We start from the raw sequence: 20,107 nt of genomic DNA on the forward strand, positions 1-20,107 counted from the left end.
TTTTGAAAAGGAACAAAACTTAATACTGTTTCCCAGTATGGTTTATGGAATGCTTTCAAAAATAGGAATGAGAACCCTTTCTTTCTATTGAATCTGTTCTACACTCTGGCCATAGAATAGGTCTAGCACGGTCATCATCAGAGAAGAAGAGGGGGTATAAGCAGGGAAAAAAGATTCATGTGGAGACTCAGAAACATAGTGGTGTACATAAAGGGAAAGACCCACCAAATTCAAGGCACATCCATACACACTCTTGGGCATAAAAAGAGAGAGAGACATAGAGAGAAATATCCTTATACTATGACTTTTATGATATCACTCTTTTAAAAAATATTTTTATTGCCCTAGCTGGTTTGGCTCAATGGATAGAGTGTTGGCCTGTGGACTGAAGCGTCCTGGGTTCGATTCCTTTCCTCTCTCTGAAGTCAATAAAAATATATTCTTAATATACATATTTATTAAGAATATATTAAGACTTCTGAAGTCATTTCAACATTAGAAACCACGGGTTTCAATGGTGGAATCAAGAGGCCTGAATGTATGTTCTGGAGACCTATGTCCTGACTTAGCTACCTATTAGCTCTGATACCTTGGACAAATCAATTGACATTTACTTGAACAAGTTTTCTAATTTGTTGGATTGTGTAGTTCAGCCTTGCTTATGAAGATAGAGCTTTTTACAGCAAAGAACTCAGCTGCCATCACTAGTGTTTCTCAGAGATTCAAAGGCAGGCAGGGGAATCTACTCTGTGCATCTGACAAGCCATTTAGGTAATCTTTTATTTATAGGAAAATCAGAAAAACAGCCACAAGCAAAACCAGAAAGAGAGTGAGTAAGATTGCAAAGGAAAATGGGGATTCTTGTACAGTGCGAGTTCGGGTGGCCTTGAATGTTCGGTCCCACTGGTTCAAGATGGCATTTCTGGCTCCTTTCCATTTTCCTGGGCCAGTCAAGCGGAACTGGTATGGTGTGCATGGGCCAAAGAAGATGGCCAAAGCCAGACGTGGATCCGTCAGGAGCATAGAGAACAGGTTGGGTTTTGCATTGATATCCATCAGAAGTTCATCTATGTATGTGATATAATCTGATTGTAAGGCTTTGCAGTAACACAAGCCAAACCTTTATAAAAGGAAGATTGGGGAGCAAGGGGAAGACAGAAAGATAAAATAATCATAACCTTAGAACAAGTAAAAGTGCCAAAAGTTAACAATGAGGCTGCACAATTTGGAACGGTTTCTGGGTTCTTCCCTCCATGCCCGTAGCTGTCTATCTAATGGTCTCACTGTATTATTTAAAGACAAGATGGGTTCCTTGAAAAGATACTGTATACATATGGTGCCTCAAATACTCACAATGCCTCTTTTATTAGTTTACTTCTTTTGCGAAATGATTAGCAATTTTTAGAAAAAAAGTATTTTACATAATTTTACTATTCCTAAGTCTTTCTAAAACTCAATTATTGCTAGGTATGTATAATATAAAAAGCCACAAAAATCAATAGGGTAGAATTTCCCTGTAATGCTAGTATTAGTCCCTAAAATCATTGACTGAACTGTGTGATAAGAAGCTTTTACACTTTGTAGCTCTAATTAATGGTCTATGTTATATTAGAATTCCACAATGGAGATCAAATCATATTCTGGGTTCAGGATGTGCCATGAAAATAGGTCAATACTTGAATTCTGAAGTATATATGAGTGAGAGAAGTGATATGTTTCTTAAATGCATTGCTTTTAAAACTGTTTTTTTTTGTCCTTAGAAACCTCATTTTTTTTTTTAAGTGAAATTTTACATCAAAGCCCTAAACAGTAAAATAGATAAAAACAGAGATGTTTGCGTTGGATTAGGAATGAGAGAGGGAGCCCAAGACCACCTTCTTTACTGCCACCTCCCTTCCATTTTCTTTGGCCCTTGAATGACAGACAAAGAGTGGAAAAGTGGAAACCGCTCCTCTAGGAAAGGCATCAACAAACTTACTCTGTAAAAGGCTGGAGGGTCAGTATTTGAGGCTTCATGGGCTATATTATGGTCTCTATTGCAACTCCTCAACTCTGCTGTTATAACTTGAAAGCAGCCATAGGCAGTAAGTAAATTAATGAGTGAGGCTATGTTCTAATAAAACGTTATGGCTACTGAATTTCATATAATTTTCACATATTACAAAATATTTTCATTTTCCTTCCCCCCCCCCCCCAGGCATTTAAAAATGTAAAAGAATAAAACAAGTGGTTGGTAGATTTGGCCACCAGGCCACAATTTGCAGACTTGCTCTAGATTGGGTCTGAATAAAATAAGACAACTGAATACAGATTTGTTGAATGAATACATGAGCAGACCCTTCTAGTGTCAGAGTGGACAAACCTGTTTGCCTTCTGATTATGGAGAAGGTATGGAATAATGTATCTGGTAGAGGAGTGTTAACGATGTTTGATTTAGAATCCAAACTCCATGTGGTGTAAGATGTCCCAGGGGTCCTCAAACTATGGCCCGTGAGCCACATGTGGCCCGCCGAGGACATTTATCCGGCCCGCTGGGTTCCGCTGCCTGTCCTGCTTAGCAGCCAACTCATCCCGGGCCCGCAGTGCACATAGGAATTTGTTCATATTTTTTTTTAAAAAACTATAGTCCGGCCCTCCAACGGTCTGAGGGACAGTGAACTGGCCCCCTGTTTAAAAAGTTTGAGGACCCCTGGATGATTTTGGGACATTAAAATGTCTCAATTTCCCTTTCCCTCCTCTCTTCTTAAACAGACTTGTTTTTTCCTCTAAGTCTCAGGCGCTTCTTTTTCCTCTAGCGTAACCCTCACCTCTCTTTGTTATGGTTTTTGCCAATTTCAGTTAAAATTCAAAAAGGGCACAAAAGTTGTTAACTTACCCACTGGGCCTGTTCTCTTTCCTGGCATTAACTTCTTCTATCATGACACTTCGAGGTGGCAACTTATTCACGCCTGTAAAACAAACAAAAATGCAATTTAACTTTAGGTTTAGGTGCTTGCTTAGTGGGTAAAGATGCTTTCCCACTGCTCAGCATTTATTATTAGTACCCAGCTACTTGTCGGCTCTTCTGGCAAATGTGCTAGCAGCCTAAGTGGCCTAGTGGTTGGTATGTTCCTGGCCCAAAAGATCAGCATCTGGTCATCTTGCTACTTACCTGATATGACAGAACCTCACATCTAGTTTGCCTGAACTTTGTCATCGAATTGGTTGAACTCTTAAATTTTAATTGAAGTAGTCCATTCAGTCAACCTAAGTGACTTCTTTGAGCTCTGGCTTATCTTTTGTGCTGATAATGGCACAGGTTCATTATGGTAGTGTAATTCAGCAAATAATAGAATACATTCTGCTTTTAAAGATTCTGTTGCTTTGGCCCTAGCTGGTTTGGCTCAGTAGATAGAGCGTCAGCCTGGAAACTGAAAGGTCATGGGTTCGGTTCTGACCAAGGGCACATGCCCGGGTTGTGGGCTCAATCCCCTGTAGGGGGTGTGCAGGAGGCAACCAATCAAGGATTCTCTCTCATCATTGATATTTCTATTTCTCTCTCCCTCTCCCTTCTTCTCTGAAATCAATTAAAAATATATTTAAAAAAATATTCTGTTGCTTTGGATAGGAGGGAGGGAGGGTCTAGAAATTTCCAGTATCCAATATAACATGGCCAACTGAACACACCTGCTCTGCTGTTTCTCATGCACTTACCTTTCAGGACTTGAACAGCCCATCGAGCTTGAGTTTCTCCTGTGGGTATCATGGAGCCTAAGGGTTTGATGAGGCCAATGACAGCCAGGGTTGGCTTTTCCAGATGTGCGGGGAAGATGTACTTGTACAGCGATGCCTGTCCATCTTCGACTTTCACTACAGTTTCATCAAGAAAGGGGAAAGCAAAGGTGTATCCAGTGGCGAAGACAATGATGTCAATGGGCTGTTCCTTTGGGGTGTAGTTAAATATGACAGAGTTTTTCTTCACCTCCTTTATGCTTGGCTTGATGAGCACTTTCCCAGTGATGATACGGCCTGGGAGCTCATCATTTATCACAGGCTCTTTCAGCTGTGTCCTGAACAAAAACACAGGAGAGATATATCTGCCAGGGAACGATACAGCAGCCCTCCTGTCTCCTCCCTTTCTGTCTTCATTCTGGGACCCTGCTCCTGGCTAAACAGGAGCTGCCAGTCTTTTTAAATTCGTCCTGAGCTTAAAACATTTAAAAAAAATAGACTTTATAACTTATTGCAGTTTTAGGTTCACAGCAAAATTAAGTTGAAAGTACAGAGATTTACCATATACCCTTTGCCCCTCCTCACACAAAGCCTCCCCCATCCAGATCCCCCACCAGAGTGGTGCATTTGTTACAATCAATGAACCTGCACGGACACATCCTCATCATGAAACCTGGGCTCCCCCACTTTTCCTACCCATCCTTCCCTTTGGCAACCATCAGCTTGTTCTCTATATCTATGAGTTTGTTTGTTTTGTCTTATTTATTTACTTAATTTGTTATTTTAGATTCCACCTAGAAGTGATATAATATGGTATTTGTCTTTCTGTGACCTATTTCACTTAGCATACTACCCTCTAGGTCTATTCATGTTGTCACAAATGGCAGGATTTCATTCCTTTTATTGCTGAATATGACCATACCACATCTTCTTTATCCATTTATCTATCCATACACATTTAGGTTGCTTCCATATGTTGGCTATTACTAGTAATGCTGCAATGAACATATAGGTGCATATATATTTTTAAATTCATGTTTTTGTTTTCTTCGGATAAATCCCCAGAAGTGGAATTGCTGGATTGTATGGCAGCTCTATTGTTTTTAATTTCTTTATTGATTAAGGTGTTACGTATGTGTCCTTATTCCCCCATTATCCCCCGGCAGCTCTATTTTTAATTTTATGAGGCTACTCTGTTTTCCTTAGTGGCTGCACTAATTTACAATCCCATCAACAGTGCATGAGGATTCCCTTTTCTCCACACCCTCGCCAGCACTTGTAATTTGATTTATTGACGATAGCCATTCTGACAGATGTCAGTTGATATCTCATTGTAGTTTTAATTTGCATTTCCCTGATGATTAGTGATATTGAGCATCTTTTCATGTATCTGTTGGCCATTTTTATGTCTTCTTGGGATAAATGTCTATTCAGGTCCTCTGTTCATTTTTAAAATGATTTTTTTGGGGTGTTAAACTGTATGAGTTATTTATATATTTTAGATAGTAATCCTTTATTGGATATATTATTTGCAAATGTCTTCTTTCATCAGTATAGGTTGTCTTTTCATTTTGTTGATAGTTTCTTTCACTGTGCAAAAACTTTTTAGTTTTTTCAGGTTAGGAAAGTTTTTAGCTATTATTTTTTAAAGTTTCAGTTCTTTTTTCATTCTTCTTCTTTTGAGATCCGTATAATGCAACTGTTTGAGCACCAGATATCCCAGAGGTCCCTAAACTACACTCATTTTAAAAAATTCTTTTTCCTTTCTGCTGTTCTGATTGGCCGATTTCCACTATCTGTGTTCTAGGCTGCTGATCTGTAATTATGTGTTAGTTAATATGCTGTTGATTCCTTCTAACGTGTTTTTCATTTTAGATATATACTTCAAGTTAGCTCGATTTTTCTTATACTTTCTAACTGCTGAAATTCTCCCTAAATTCCTCTATTTTACTCTCCAGTTTGGTGAGCATACTTATGACCATTTCTTTGAATTCTTTTTTTTTTTTTAATCTTTACCCAAGGATATTTTCCCATCGATTTTTAGGGAGAGTGGAAGAGAGAGGGAAAGACAGAGAGAAACATTAATGAGAGAAACACATAGATTTGTTGCCTCCTGCACATGCCCCAACCAGGGCTCGGGCCAGGGAGGAGCCTGCAACCAAGGTATGTGCCCTTGACCAGAATCGAACCCGGGACCCTTTATTTCGCAGGACGACGCTCTGTTCACTGAGCAAAACCGGCTAGGGCTCTTTGAATTCTTTATCAGGTAAATTATTTATCTTGCTTTCCTTAGGGTTTTTATCTGGGAATTTTTCTTGTTTCTTCATTTGAGAGATATTCTTGTGCCTTTTCCTTTTGGTTGACTTACTATGCTTGTTTATATGAATTAGACAAAATATCTGTCTCTTCCAGTCTTGGAAAAGTGGTTTTATAGGGAAGTGGCCTCTGTGCAGGCTGTGCATGCTGGGTGGTTTTGGCAGGCTGGTAGGAGCCGGGTGGCTGCCAAGGTCTCTGGGGTGCTGTCCCACTAAGCCAGCGTGGCTCCAGATGGGGAGGCCAGCCAGGTGCATGTGGTGCTGCCCTGTTGATCCTGCTTGCTCCCTACGTTCCATCCAAAATGGGCTTGTGACCAGGAACACCTTACAGAGACCTTGCAGCCAGACCAGAGCACCTGGACAGAGCCCAAGGCCACCCTAGGGAGATTGAGGGGGACTTAAACCATGGCCCTCAGCAGCCCATCCAACCTGGGAGAATTCCAGCAGCCCCAAGAGAGCTCCCACAGCTCCCCAGCCTTCTGTATACAGCGTCTCTCTTGTTTGTTATTCACATAGTGGTCCCGTGTAGAAGAGACCTCTGTGTGGGCTTGATGTGCTGGGTAGTTTTGGGAAGCAGATTGAAGCTGGTCAGGCACGTATTGCACCTGGAGCACCGGCCAGCGGGTGCACATAGTGATGCCCTATTGTGCCAGGCAAATCCAGGTGGTGTAGCTGGGAACGTTCAAGCGACCCCGCAGGTAGGCCAAAGCCCCGAATAGAGCCTCCGTGGGCCCTATGGAGGTGGAGGGGATATAAGAATGGTGCTCACTGGCTCCTCGGCCAGGGCTTGCGGAGGCTGCCCTTCCCCAGCCTCTGACCTTCTGTCATGTTTGTTGTTCTGAAGGTGGTGGGTGGAGAACGGCCCTCTGAGGCGGCGCAGCACCGGGTGCAGCTCCAGGTGCAGGCAGTTCCGGAGCCAGGCATGCGCGCTGGGCGCCGGGTAGAGCCTGCTGGACGGGCATGGCGCCTGGTGACTGACGACACCCTGCTGTTCCTGCCTGTTCCCTTTGTTCTAAGGCCAAAGGCTCCAGGCCACGTAGTTGGGACCGTGCTCTGGGAATCCACAGGTAGGCCAAAGCCCCCAGTGGAGCTGCCGCCGCCCGGTCCGGGTGGAGGGGGCGTAATGGCGCGCGCAGCCTGTTCCTCTGGGTGGGGAGGCTTGCAGCTTCCAGAGGGTTCCCGCCTCCCAGCCTTCTCTGTTTGGTCTCTTTCTCTGGTTTGTTGTCAGAAGCGGCTCATTCAGCGCTCGGGTGTCTCTCAGGAGTCACCGCTCCCTACATAGGCGTGTATTTGACATTGTTCTGGAGGGGCCCAGGGCCAGGGCCTTCCTCCCACCCGCCGCCGCCTTCCGAGGGGTCAGTTTCGGGACAGGAAAGTTACCTCTGTGGGGGCTCACGAGGGACCCAGAAGGACAGGAAAATGACTTACATTTACTAGAGTTTGGAAGCCTGAGGAGAAGGAGGTCGGCGCCTGCTGAAATTCAGCTTCACTCTCGCTGCCATTTGGAGACAGCTGAACGCTGAAGGACTGCGGGAGGACCGGGGAGTCTACCTTGGCCCACGCTGCCAGAGGCTCTCGCCTCCCTGGAAGCAATTGTATAAGGAAAACGTGCATGCGCTTCAAAGGGACGAGGGCAGAATTCTCCTCTTATGGCTGTGCCTTTGGAATCACTAAACAAACACTGATTTTCAATGAGCCAAGCCATATTTGGCTTATGGTGAATCCACAGCAAGAGACAGCATCATAATGATGAACAATCTGAACTACCAAACACAATAGAGGCAGATTCATAGAGAGCAGGCAGAAAGCTCTAGTGGGGGGTTCGGGGGTCGGGGTGGGGGGGGTGTTGGGGGTGGGGTGGGGTGGAGTGATTGAGCAAAAAAGAAAAAAGAGAACTCATGGGCACGGACAGCAGTGTGCTGAGTGGGGGTTGAGGGAGATGGGTGGAGGTGGAAGAGGGCATAGAGGGGATAAATGGTGATGAAAAAAATAAATTAAAAAATAGGGATCCAACAGCTGATTACAATGATTTTGAATTTAAAATAAAATGTTCCTATAGATTATATGGCTATAAAAAAGGCAAAGTATTGTTTGTATTTAACAGGGTTTGGAAAGTCATTTGGTCGCTTTAGGCCTTATTTATCTATCATACAGGGGTATGACTTTGTATCAGCTCATTGGGTGGAATGAAGAGTACAGGAAATAGTACATATGCAAGAACATTGTAAATTAAAGAATGATAATTCCTTAGTCTCCTCTCACATTTTCTGGAGGATATGGGATTAAATAAAATGCTTTATAGTCCCACTAGTGACCAGTGCATGAAGTCATGCACATTGAATGCAAACGCAAGTGTGCAATAAACCAGATTCGGGGCCGACAGTGCCCCAGCAACAACATAACCCATGGCAGAAAGTGGAATTTGCGTGGCCCCACGAGGAATCAGGCTCCCTCCTCTCTGGTTTTGGGATGTGTCACCTGAGAACCGCCACTGCCAAGTCACTGCAGCTTGGCAGCATCTGCCCCTTGGTGGTCAGTGTTGGTCATAGCAACTGATCGGAGGGACACTTAGCATATTAGCCTTTTATATATATATAGATGGGCTACCACCTAGGCTAGGTAAAGCTTATGGTAGAAAAAGTTCTGATGAAAAGAGTCAAAACTCCTGGGAGGCTCAGAGGTCAGAGGTAGAAGAGGGTGATAGATAAGAGATAAGGAAAGAATAGATGGGGATAATAGAGGGGAGGGAAGAGTAAGATATGTGAGAGAAGGATGAAGGGAGCAAGAGGAAAGCTGTGTATGTAGCAGGAAGGGGACCATATGCTGTCAATGGTGGCTTGGGTGCCACCTGATCCATGCTGGGCCAGAGCTAAATCTGGCCCAGACGGGAGTAATAGAAGCTCATTGTACCAACTTAATGAATAAGGAATTAAAACCATTAGTTCTTGATAATACAATAAATCATAGGTTGTAAGTGACAGCTCAGACTGAAGTCAAGGTCATCTTGACAAGGTCAAGAAGGCACTGCTATTAGAGAGATGCTGAAGGGCAACTATAGGATTTGATTTTTCCTACCCAGTGAAACAAGGCAAGCATGTTGCTTTTGTCAAAAGAGTCATAGACAGCCTAGCTGGTTTGGCTCAGTGGATAGAGTGTCAGCCTGAGGACTGAAGGGTCCTGGGTTCGATTCCAGTAAAGGTTACATGCCCGGGTTGCAGACTCAATCCCTAGTAGGGGGCTTGTAGGAGGCAGCCAATCAATGATTCTCATCATTGATGTTTCTATCTCTCTCTCCTTCTCCCTTTCTTTCTGAAATCAATTAAAAAAATAACTTGAGTGGCGTTTTAAAAAAAAAGTCATAGACAAATCACTCTCGTTTGATTGCTACAGCTGGATAAAAAAAGCTGTGATATATATATATATATATATATATATATATATATATATATATTACTTGGCCATAAAAAGGAATGAAATCTTACCATTTGCGACAGCATAGATAGAGCCAGAGGGTATTATGCTAAGTGTAATAAGTCAGACTGAGAAAGACAAATACCATATGATTTCACTTTTATGTGGAATCTAAAAAATAAAGTAAACAAAATAGTAACAGATTCATAGATAGAACAGACTGATGGTTGCTAGAGGTGGGAGTGGGGGTGGATGGTGACTGTGAAAAAGGTGAAGTGATTAAGAAGTACAGATTGGTAGTCACAAAATAGTTATAGGGTTGTAAAGTACAGCATAGGAAATGTAGTCAATAATACTTTAATAACTATGTATGGTGCTAGATGGGTACTGGAAATATCAGGGGCAACACTTTGTAAAGTATGTTTGTCTAACCACTATGCTGTACACCTGAAACTAATACAAGATAATGTTGAAGGATTGCTGTAGCTGAGGTTTAAGTAACGTCACAGAGCTCACTTATTACTAAATGAGCTTGGGCAAGTGACTGAACTTCCTCTCTAAGCCTCAGTTTACCCATAATGAAGGGGAGATTATAATAATACTCACTTTAAAGATTGTTGACAAGGTAAAATTCATAATTTTACTTACCGAGAACACAAAAGCGGTTAGCTACTATGATCAAGGAAGTGTGTATGAAATTTTCCTTCATGTTCAGGCATGTTGCCATGCTATTTCCTGGTTTGGATATGCTGGGAGAAGGACCTGGCTTCTTCTCCTAATAGCCCTCTACAGATACATCATATTTACCTATTTTCTGGTGCTAAGCCATAGTTTGCATGATTGAACCAGCTGTTTATCTTTCTTGACATCCACCAAGTCACAACTGGAGTTGGGAGAGAATTTCTCAACATGTTATGAAATCGAGTCATGAACAGCATGTCCCATGGGAGCCCCGACTCACTGACTCGGCTCATCACCCATGCACCTCCAGTGGTGCTAAGGAACACCTGGAAGCAATCAGAGAGGTCACTCAGTCTGACAAAGTGAACAGTGCTGGCCTGCCAGAGATTTGAGAAGTTTCATACATTGAATGACATCAAAAAGTCTGCCACCTCCAAAATACATCCCTGACAAGATAGTTTGGCTCCCTCAACTCCTATTCTAAAGTTAAAGATAATGGTTTGAGTACCTAGTGTATTAAAATGCCTTAAGACAGTGGTTGGCAAACTGTGGCTCGAGAGTCACATGTGGCTCACAAGCCGTGGTTTGCCGCTCTGTTGACTAATGAGTTTACCGACCACTGTCATATACTACCATTTACGTCTTTGCACACAATATGCCACAATTGCCTAATCCTCACAGCTTCCAACTACATGGTAACATTTACTCTAGCAGTGGTCTGCAAACTCATTAGTCAACAGAGAGGCAAACTGTGGCTCGCGAGCCAGAGCCGCAGTTTGCCGACCACCGCCTTAAGACAACTATACTAATAATAGGGTAATATGCAAATTGGTCGGGACACCCTCACGTATAACGACTGATCAGCAGGCTGCATGCGCAGCAGGCATGAGTGGGCGGGGACTTGCAGTGGCAGGGACGGGGTTGGGGCAGCGGTGGAGGCCTCCCTGTGTGCCTGCGCCAGGGGTCTGCAGGCCTCCCCCAGCTCTGGCCTACCTCTTTGGGGCAATCCATCGAGGAGCCCTGGATGGGTGTGCAGGGCCTACCTCTTTGGGGCGATGGATTGCGGGGCTCCCGCACTGTGACAGGGCACAGGCCAGGCTGGGGGACCCCCCCGCCCAGGTGCACAAATATCATGTACCAGGCCACTAGTATTATAATAAATGTAGAAAATAAGAACAGGGTGTGGCAGCAATTAATAGGTGTCTAGAAAAGATTTCAACAGAAACCATTGTTTGAACTGGCAGTAAAATTCAGTAATACAGTTAGGTTTGGTGGACTTTATTTTTATTTATAGATTGACTAAATTTACCAGCTGACTGAATTCACAAAGCTGATAGGTTTTTTTTGTTGTTTTTTTTTTAGTACATACACAATAAGAAGTTGTCTATACAACTGTTTAAAACTCAGAAAATTTGGTCCACCAATCTGTTACTCTGCAGATACAAAACAAACTGATTTAACAGATGGCTTCCCCCCCAACAAACTGGGGTGTGGCAACCAGACTACAGGGTCAGTGTTTTTATTATATGTGCTGTTTGGCCTTATAATGGAGCAGTATATGCAATACAGGAAATGTAGAGAAAGAGTTGTGAGTATATCAATAATTGTACATTAGACATATTTGTACTGAACCTGCCTCTTTGTTGTGATATAGAATCAGATAGGACATGTTGGGAGATATGAATTTTGTTTTAAACGGAGAAGAGTTTCTTGGTTTATACAGAAATGATTAGATGTGTGCCAACACATGTTTTCTGACTGAAGAAATTTCCAAGTGATTAGAAACATCGACCCAATAATCTGCTTCCCACATGTGGTGGTCATAGTGGATGAGACTATGCTAATTTTTGTTTCAGGACCTCCTTTCTCTTTCTTCAGGATGACTTCACCAGACTGCTAAGTCTTTCCAAATCAATCAATCAACAAATCAGTCATCAAGTCCTTTATTTGAAAGTTTAAGAAGGGAATATCAAAGTTATAAACTCCCAGTCCTTTTTCTTTATGTAAAATTTGGCTACTTTCACTCTTGCAATCATTGATCTATTTATTTATACTTGTTACCAGCATCTGTTCTCCCTACGACTACGTGCTCCATGGTAGGGGGAACTTGTTGTTGTGTTCTTCAGTGTACCCCCAGTGCCTGGTGCAACATTCAGCACATCAGAAGCCAACAACTAATATGTATTTGTTGGCCAAATGGCTCTCAATGAGTTTATAGCATAGTGGGAAAGAAAATGTATACTATAAATGTAATTAGCAATAGTAAGAGTTAAAACGTGTTAACTGAGGAGTGTATATTACAAGTATCACATCAATTCTTACTAGGGAGAGATGCCTTTGTGTTGGGGTGAGATAGCTTGGAATGTCCATGTGATTGGTAATGAAAGAGAAAAGGGTACTGCAAAAGGGGTATGTGATGTGATCGAAGGGGGAAACAGAGGCACAGGATTGGAAAGGGCTCAGAATACACCTGTCAGGCTATAGTTGATGTTGTGTAGGAAAGTAGAGGGGGCGTGGTTTCAAGTTAAAATGGCAGATTTGGACCAGATTATGGAGAACCCTATAACACAGAGCTAATACATTTACAATTTATTACTATTATTTTAGATAGGGGAGTTATTAGAAGTTTTAAATATATATTTTTTTAACATAAGAGTGTCATAACAAGAGCAGGCTTTTCAGAGGATTTATTTGTTGGTGGTTGGGCATCTGGGGGGATGGATGGGGTGGGTGCAGGGTAGAATTAGGGACAGGGGCTTTGAATTAAAGATACTTGGATTTGAAGACTGGCTCTACCACCTGCTAGGGTTATGATCTTAGGCAGGTTCCTTATCCTCTCTAAGCCTCAATTTCTTTATTTGTAGTCAGGGTACTAACAGTACCTGCATCAGTGGCTTGCTTCAGTGATTGGTTGGGGCAATGCACTTAGTGAAGCACTTGGCACAGAGTAAACCCCAATAAATATTAACTATTTCTACAATTATTATTAGGAGGACAATGTCACAGCTGTAGTGTGAGGTGGTATGGATCTGATGATGGTGGTGACAAGTAATCCAAAAGGGGGGGGGGCAAATGGGAGAGCTTAGCAAGGAGAAACTGCCAGGATTGTCTGACCTATGGAACTGGGTAAGAGACACCTCTGGTAGCTCTCATGGCATGACTGGGAAAACAACAAAAACAGGAAGTCTGAGGAGTAGGTTTTGGAGGAAAGATGCCACCTGAAATTTGCGTTAAAATTTATAAACGTTTAGGAAAAAATACTTTAAAAATTCATGTTGTATATGTGTTTTAGGCATTTTCATTCCTTTCATAATTTATCATGGTGTCCAACACTGTTTGCCTGAGGCATGTATCTTAAGATGAAGTTCTTCATTAAATCACATTGAGAATGATACCTTCTTGGCTGTTGTAAAAATAGTCATGGGGATGTAAAGTACAGCATAGGGAATATAGTCAATAATATTGTAACAACTACGTATGGCTCTAGAAGGGCACTAGACTTATCAGAGGGAATACTTCATAAGTTATATAAAATCTATTCCCTATGTTGTATACCTGAAACTAATATAATATTGCATGTCAACTCTAATTGAAAAATAAAGAAATAAAAAATTATTGATGGGTTCAATAGCAATCTTAATTGAAATAAAAAACATTTAAAACTAAGAAAACCAAAGAACTTTACCTTTTTTGCCACATGGCTGGCCTCCACAGCAATGTCTGTGCCAGAATTTCCCACTCCAATAACAAGAACGTTCTTGTCCTTAAATATATCTGGATGTTTATACTGTCGGCTATGAAAGTATTGACCTTCAAATGTATTTATGCCTATAGAAAAAAATAAGATGTCAACTAGAGACTTTAGAGAATCAGTGAGTAAAACATAAGTATTGTTCAATCAGTGACATCCTTTAGACACATTATTTAGGTTGTTTATAGCAGCGTACTCAATTTTAAGAAAATCTGAAATATGAATACATGACTTTGCGAGCTACAGCAATTAGTGAGTTATTTATTCAATGGGGGTACTTCATTTTATTTAGTTTTATTTACTAGATAATTAACTATTAAATTGAAATATCATGGCAAAAAGATTTATAAAGAAAAATGTAAGGAGTCATTACCAGTTAAAGGTTGACAGAACATCCTATATTTGACAGAACATCAAATATATATAAAATTTGATTTATATAGAATTTTCACAAGCAAGGAACAAGAGTCCCTCACTTATCGGTGAGGAAACAAAGGGTTAGGAAGGTTAAGTGCAAGTCCCAAGGTAATTTAGCTTGTTAATTGAATCTATATCTCCTGGGCTTCAAGCTTATCCTAGTCCAGTGGTCGGCAAACTCATTAGTCAACAGAGCCAAATATCAACAGTACAACGATTGAAATTTCTTTTGAGAGCCAAATTTTTAAAACTTAAACTTCTTCTGATGCCACTTCTTCAAAATAGACTCACCCAGGCCGTGGTATTTTGTGGAAGAACCACACTCCAGGGGCCAAAGAGCCGCAATTGGCTTGCGAGCCGCAGTTTGCCAACCACGGTCCTAGTCAAACTGAGTATATTGACTCAGTTGCTTTCAGAGTATGCTTTCTCCTAATCTGATCTGACTTGAGTGACACCTGGTGAGCAGATCCAGGACCATTGAAGGTATATATATGAGCTTATTGTAAAATGAGTATTATTTTCACTCCAGGTTATTTGTGGATTGTCATTTCTCTATCAGACTCCTACAAAAATCCACTCTTTCCATACAGGCTGCATGGTCTCTTATTCACTTTTACATTCTTAGCACCTTGTGCAATATACTGTAGGTGGTAAATAAATGCAATGCACTCTCAATGCTATGGAACTTGATTCTTGGAGTGATCCTATATAGGCACTCCTTAGGAGTTTGGAGTAACTCACTGCTCAGTAATTTTCTCTGCAGGCAACAACTGACGAAGAATTGGGTTGTCATGTGGGGTGGTGAGAGTCCATTGTTGAATGTGTTCAAGCGGAGGTGGTGAGCCTCTCTCAGGGATAATGTAGCAGTTTCCTGCATTGGGAAGAAGACTGAACTTGTTGCTTTTCTTCAATGATTCTGTTCTATGGCAGTTTTTTGGGATATGCTTTATCTTAACCTGACCTGACTTGAGTAACCTCTGGGGTCAGACTGAGAACCAGTGGATACATGTGAATTTATTGGAAGATGAACCTTGAGATCACTACAGGTCATATTTAAAGAAAAATTTCCTCAAGTTTTAACTTTTTGAATACTTACTGCAGAGGAAATAAACCAACGATTGCATTTTCTATTCCCTCTGAATTGTAACCCAATTGATATATGATGGCAATTAACACGAATCTTAGTTGCAAAAGACAGAAAAAGATGTCTTCACTTGCCTCCAAGACTCATCTCCCTGTTGATGAGTGACCCAGTGCCATGGTAATTGCTATGACTCATATAATAAAAAAACTCCTCAAAAATCAAACTGGTTTTTCCTTTAGTCACTGATTGACTTTTGGTGGCCTCTGAACTCAACTTGGCAATGTGCTTAGGCTACCAGCTTGTCTAGGCATCCCATGTCTTAAGGAGGGACATTGAACCTCAGTGAAGCATCAAACTGCTTGTTAATTATTCATTCTATCCTTCGGTACTCACAGGCTGTTTGGAACATATGAAAGCCAAACACTGGTTAGGACCTGCAGACTAGGAAAAAGACCTGTTACCTAACAACTTTAACTACTTAATGGAGGAGCCATAGGCATTCATTCCCAGACAAACCAAGTATCAGGGTAGCTCCACGAGACAAATTAAGGTCAACTGCGGAAAATGTTATACCTGGAAAGGAGTCCAGTGGCAGATGTGGGTTAGTGAGGAAACCTGTGCAGACCATGATGGCATCAAAGATGGTGGACTCTTGCGTCCCTTCATGCAGGGTGACCACCTCCCATTGGCCGGTGACAGTAAAATCTGGACGTTTAGTTACCCTGCACACTTCAGTCTGAAGAAAGAATCACAGATGTGCTAAATAGTTGTCAAGGTTCCAGTAAGGATGATGTGCCAGTTGACATTTCAAACATAGAGCACAGATTCTACATAAGTAATAAGCATAACCCTATAAATTGAATTGGGCTATCTCTGGCAACTACCAACCCAGTCTCTGCTTCTATGAGTTCAGATTTTTAGATTCCATATTTAAGTAAGATCATATAATATTTGTCTTTCTCTGATTTATTTCACTTAGCATAATACCCTCAAGGTCTATCCATGTTGTTGCAAATGGCAGGGTTTCTTTCTATTTTTCAAAAAGTGGCTGAACGACATTCATACACACACACACACAGACACACATACACACACATTCTCTTTATCCATTCATCCATCAGGGAACTCTTAGGTTGTTTCCATGTCTTGGCCACTGTAAATAATGCTGCAGTGAACATGGAGGTGGAGATATGTCTTCGAGTTTGTTTTGAGCAGGAGTACTTTAAAGGTTGTGAATATAAATAATTTTTGTTACTTGTTTTCATCAATCTTTCCATTTATGTTGCTTTCTCTGTGTTTCTAGTTCCTTATGGATTCCTCAACATACCCAACTTCAATAGGGAGGGAAACAGGAGAAGGGAAACACATGGATTTTCATTTTTTGTTTTTTGTTTTTTGGAGAGGAATGAAAAAAGGAGACAAGAAAGAGAAAGATGATATATTCACTTATTCATGTCCTTCTACCTTCCTCCCTCTCTGTCCTCCAAAATGGGAAGGGAGATGAGTAGGGCCAGTATGAAGAATAATATTTAAAGATTTTTCTATTCTCAAGGATATGTGTATGGGCCATTGCACATGCCAATCCCGATCAAAGGATAGTAAAGAAGAGAGTACACAGGCACCAATAGTTCTCAGTTGTCCTCTGTGCAGGCGATTGGTCCAAGTTGAAAATATAGTTAGATATATTTAAGGCCCCTCAGGATATTTGTATATAAGTATTACAAATAAAAATGTAATGCATGTGAATCTTTACACAAAGTAGCTGCCTCTAACTTCAGATTCACTTGGGGTGTGGTTAAGTACAAGGGAAAAAGGAATCTAGCCAGGTCACATCAGTCCTGCCAGTTCATTTTCCAAGTCTAGGCTACAGAGAGAGCACAAAAAACAGGCTAAAAAGTACTTCCTGACTATTGATCGATGCTGTGTCTTACCTTGAATTGAATGCATTTCATAAGATTGAACTGGTTTGCATACATTTTGAGATATTCCAGGAATTGAGAATTGGGCACATAGTTTGGATAATCTTCTGGAAATGGAAAGTCTGGGTAACAGGACATCTCCTTGCAGCTGTTGGAAACCACGGACTTGTAGAGGCTGGCTCTGCCTTCTTCAACATGTTCCTGTACAGACAGTGCGTGCACATGAGCATGGATGTGTTTGTGCATGTGAGGGCACACCCATGAAATGGATGCTAATTCTTAGACAACTACACATTGAGCAATATTAAGGTGATATATGCCACCTGTCACCTTCTAGTGGGATTTGCTATCCTGCCCTTCAGAGATGGTGAACATTGGATCCCACTATGAATTTCATGATCAGAATTATAATTTCACGCATCACATGCTAACAAATAAACCTGGGATGAACTCACTTGTCCAGATTCACACAGTATCACAGCAAAGTACAGGAGAATATGGAAATAGATGGAAGCCAGGAAGTAGTATCTGAATGATGGGCAATTCCTAGGTTCTTTGGTTTCATGGGGTATTGTTGATTATGGAGAAACAGGGTTCAGATTATGAAAGATTTCATATCTAAAGTTAAGGAATTTGGATTCTATAGGAAGGTTATGGCAGTCTTCCTAATGTTTGAATGTGGAATTTTGGAAAGATAATTCTGGTTCTATAAAAGGTGAATTAGAGGGATCTGGAAAGGAAGGAGGCTAATTAAGAGCCCATGTGCTTGCTAATGAGGGCCTGAGCAGAGGCAATGATAGTTGAAACCAAGAGAGTGGGATTGATAAGCAGCAGTAAGGTACAATTTATGGGGTTTAGGACTTTGGAGAGGAAGCAGGTAAAAGGTTTCCAGGTTTGATAACCGTGTGTATGGTGAAACACTATTAGAAGTGCCCTTAATTGGGCAATTTCAGTCCCCACTCTGATGGATTAGTAGTGCTTCTCTGGAGTGCTGTGTTAAGAAGGATTCTGAGGCTCATCAGAGGAGGGGTATCATGCTTGATTAACACTGTCTTCAATGGACGTGGGGTGGCGGCGAGGGGTGGGGTTTACAATGGCCTGAATATTGGGTTTCTGCTATCCTATTGAGACATAGGCATTTTGAATCATGGGAACAGCTGTGCTCTTTCATCAGTTCCTTTTTGGAGGTCTGTATGCAATGATGGTCATATTCAGTGGTTGGACACATTTCAAGATACACACTTCTTCTCTATGTGAGCCCAGCTGGCCTATGCAACCTTGGCCTCTCTGGAGCTTTGCTCACTGAGTTAGAAAACAATTAATTTATTCCAGTTCCAAATACTACCCTCTGTAATAGAGGAATGTTCTCTTTCTCTAGCCCTCTAGGGACTCTGAGGCCGGGATACATGACACCTTGCTCCCTTTCACTATTCCTCCCCAGCACATTTCAGGCTCAGGGGAAATGTTCTTGCTCTCCTGAGAAGGAGGGAAAATTGGAGGTTTGTGGAGATCTAATGCTAATATTTCCCAGGCTGAGCCGTGGACTCATAGGGTTTCAGGTGCCTCCAGCAGGGCCTCTATAACCCCCTGGACCCCAAACCAGTAACTGATGGGCTTTATAGTCCCCTGTCCTCCTTCATCACCTCAACCCCGTCTCCAGTCCAGACTGTATCCCTGCTAATATTTGAGAATATTTCTTTTGCTCAGGGAACAAAAAAGTCTCCAAACCCGCATTCTGATTATTCTGACTTCTGATTATTCTTGGCATGGACTGAGATTGCCTGGAAAACAGGACCTTGAGGATAGACCCCATTGTACACTGAGCCCTGTGCTGTTTAATTTCAGATAGAGCCGGGCTAGAGAAAGAAGCAGGCACATGCAGCTCAGTCTTGCAGGCAGAGGCTGCACTTCCTGTGCTGTGTTTAACCTTTGCCACAAACACTGCCGTCTCTGGTCTTGCCTCAGCCCCCTGGTTCTGCTCCTGCTCCCCTGGTCCTGGGCTTTCCTGGCCCGTCCCAGCCACTTCAACCTCTTCCGCAGCCCTTCAGGGGCATCTTTCTTCCTCTTGGCTCTGGATAAAGTTTGTAAGGCGGCTGACACCTTCCACTTAAGCTCAGGCTGTGCCCTGCTTTTTTTTTCAGTGGCCCTTCCTGGTTCAGCAGATATTTCTAGTCCCTCCCCAGAGCAGCTGGCCCTTGTGGAAGAAATTCAATGTCTTTTTGCATCGGTCAAGTCCTTTTCTAAATAGACACAACAAAGTGGTTGAAACCCCACTTACTGTGAATCTCCACAGGCCCCCAAGGTCATCACTCCTCTCAAAGCAGGTGGGCTCCAGACCTTCCTCCAGGCAGCACTTGATGGAGGCCAGGCCACTGACCCCAGCTCCCACAATTGCAACCCGCTTGGCCATGTTCTCCTGTGTGGGGAAAATGCGGCAGAGCTTTTTACTTTTCATAGGTGGAAGCCCCACCCCATTCTTGGCTGCTCTAGCAAAGGAGAAAAAAGGTTTTGGGCAATTAAGGGATTTGCTCCTGTTGAATGATCTGCAACTGGTCTCCAGTGTTTGTGAATGTGAGAAGAGAGATGGTCAGGTCACTGGTTTGACCCTTCCCGCCCCCCTTCCCCGCACTCAGACTTAGTGCCAAATGTTAGTATAGTCGTCGTTGGGACTGTAAATTCTGTCAGAGCAGGCACGGATCATCTTGTTGAACATATATATATTATAAACATGAAACTAAAACTCAGATAAGTGTAGTGACATGACACGAGGCCACACAACAGCTGGTGGCGTGGACTTGGGACTAGGAGTCATAGCACT

At 42.1% G+C, this 20,107-nt stretch overlaps 1 protein-coding gene across 1 annotated transcript; it reads right to left on the bottom strand.

Annotated features, from left to right (window-relative positions):
• Nucleotides 1-751: 751 nt before the first annotated feature.
• Nucleotides 752-19,714, bottom strand: LOC308237859 (flavin-containing monooxygenase 1). Its single transcript, XM_080649112.1, has 8 exons — nt 19,568-19,714; nt 17,302-17,490; nt 15,944-16,106; nt 13,804-13,946; nt 10,245-10,444; nt 3,694-4,049; nt 2,876-2,948; nt 752-1,120 (listed from the first exon to the last, which is right to left on the bottom strand). The coding sequence occupies exons 1-8, from the start codon at nt 19,697-19,699 to the stop codon at nt 784-786; spliced, it is 1,593 nt and encodes a 530-aa protein (XP_080505238.1). The 5' UTR covers nt 19,700-19,714; the 3' UTR covers nt 752-783.
• Nucleotides 19,715-20,107: the final 393 nt, after the last annotated feature.

The sequence above is a fragment of the Plecotus auritus genome (genome assembly GCF_963455305.1).
Source record: "Plecotus auritus genome assembly, chromosome: 12".
Lineage (NCBI taxonomy): Eukaryota > Metazoa > Chordata > Mammalia > Chiroptera > Vespertilionidae > Plecotus > Plecotus auritus.

Coding starts and splice junctions, on each gene's coding strand:
- LOC308237859 (XM_080649112.1), bottom strand. CDS start 19,699: ATGGCCAAGCGGGTTGCAATTGTGGGAGCTGGGGTCAGTGGCCTGGCC. Junction 10,445..13,803: donor CCAGCCATGTGGCAAAAAAG/GTAAAGTTCTTT, acceptor GATTGCTTCCAG/GTGTTCCTTAGCACCACTGG. Junction 2,949..3,693: donor GGCTGTTCAAGTCCTGAAAG/GTAAGTGCATGA, acceptor TTTGTTTTACAG/GCGTGAATAAGTTGCCACCT.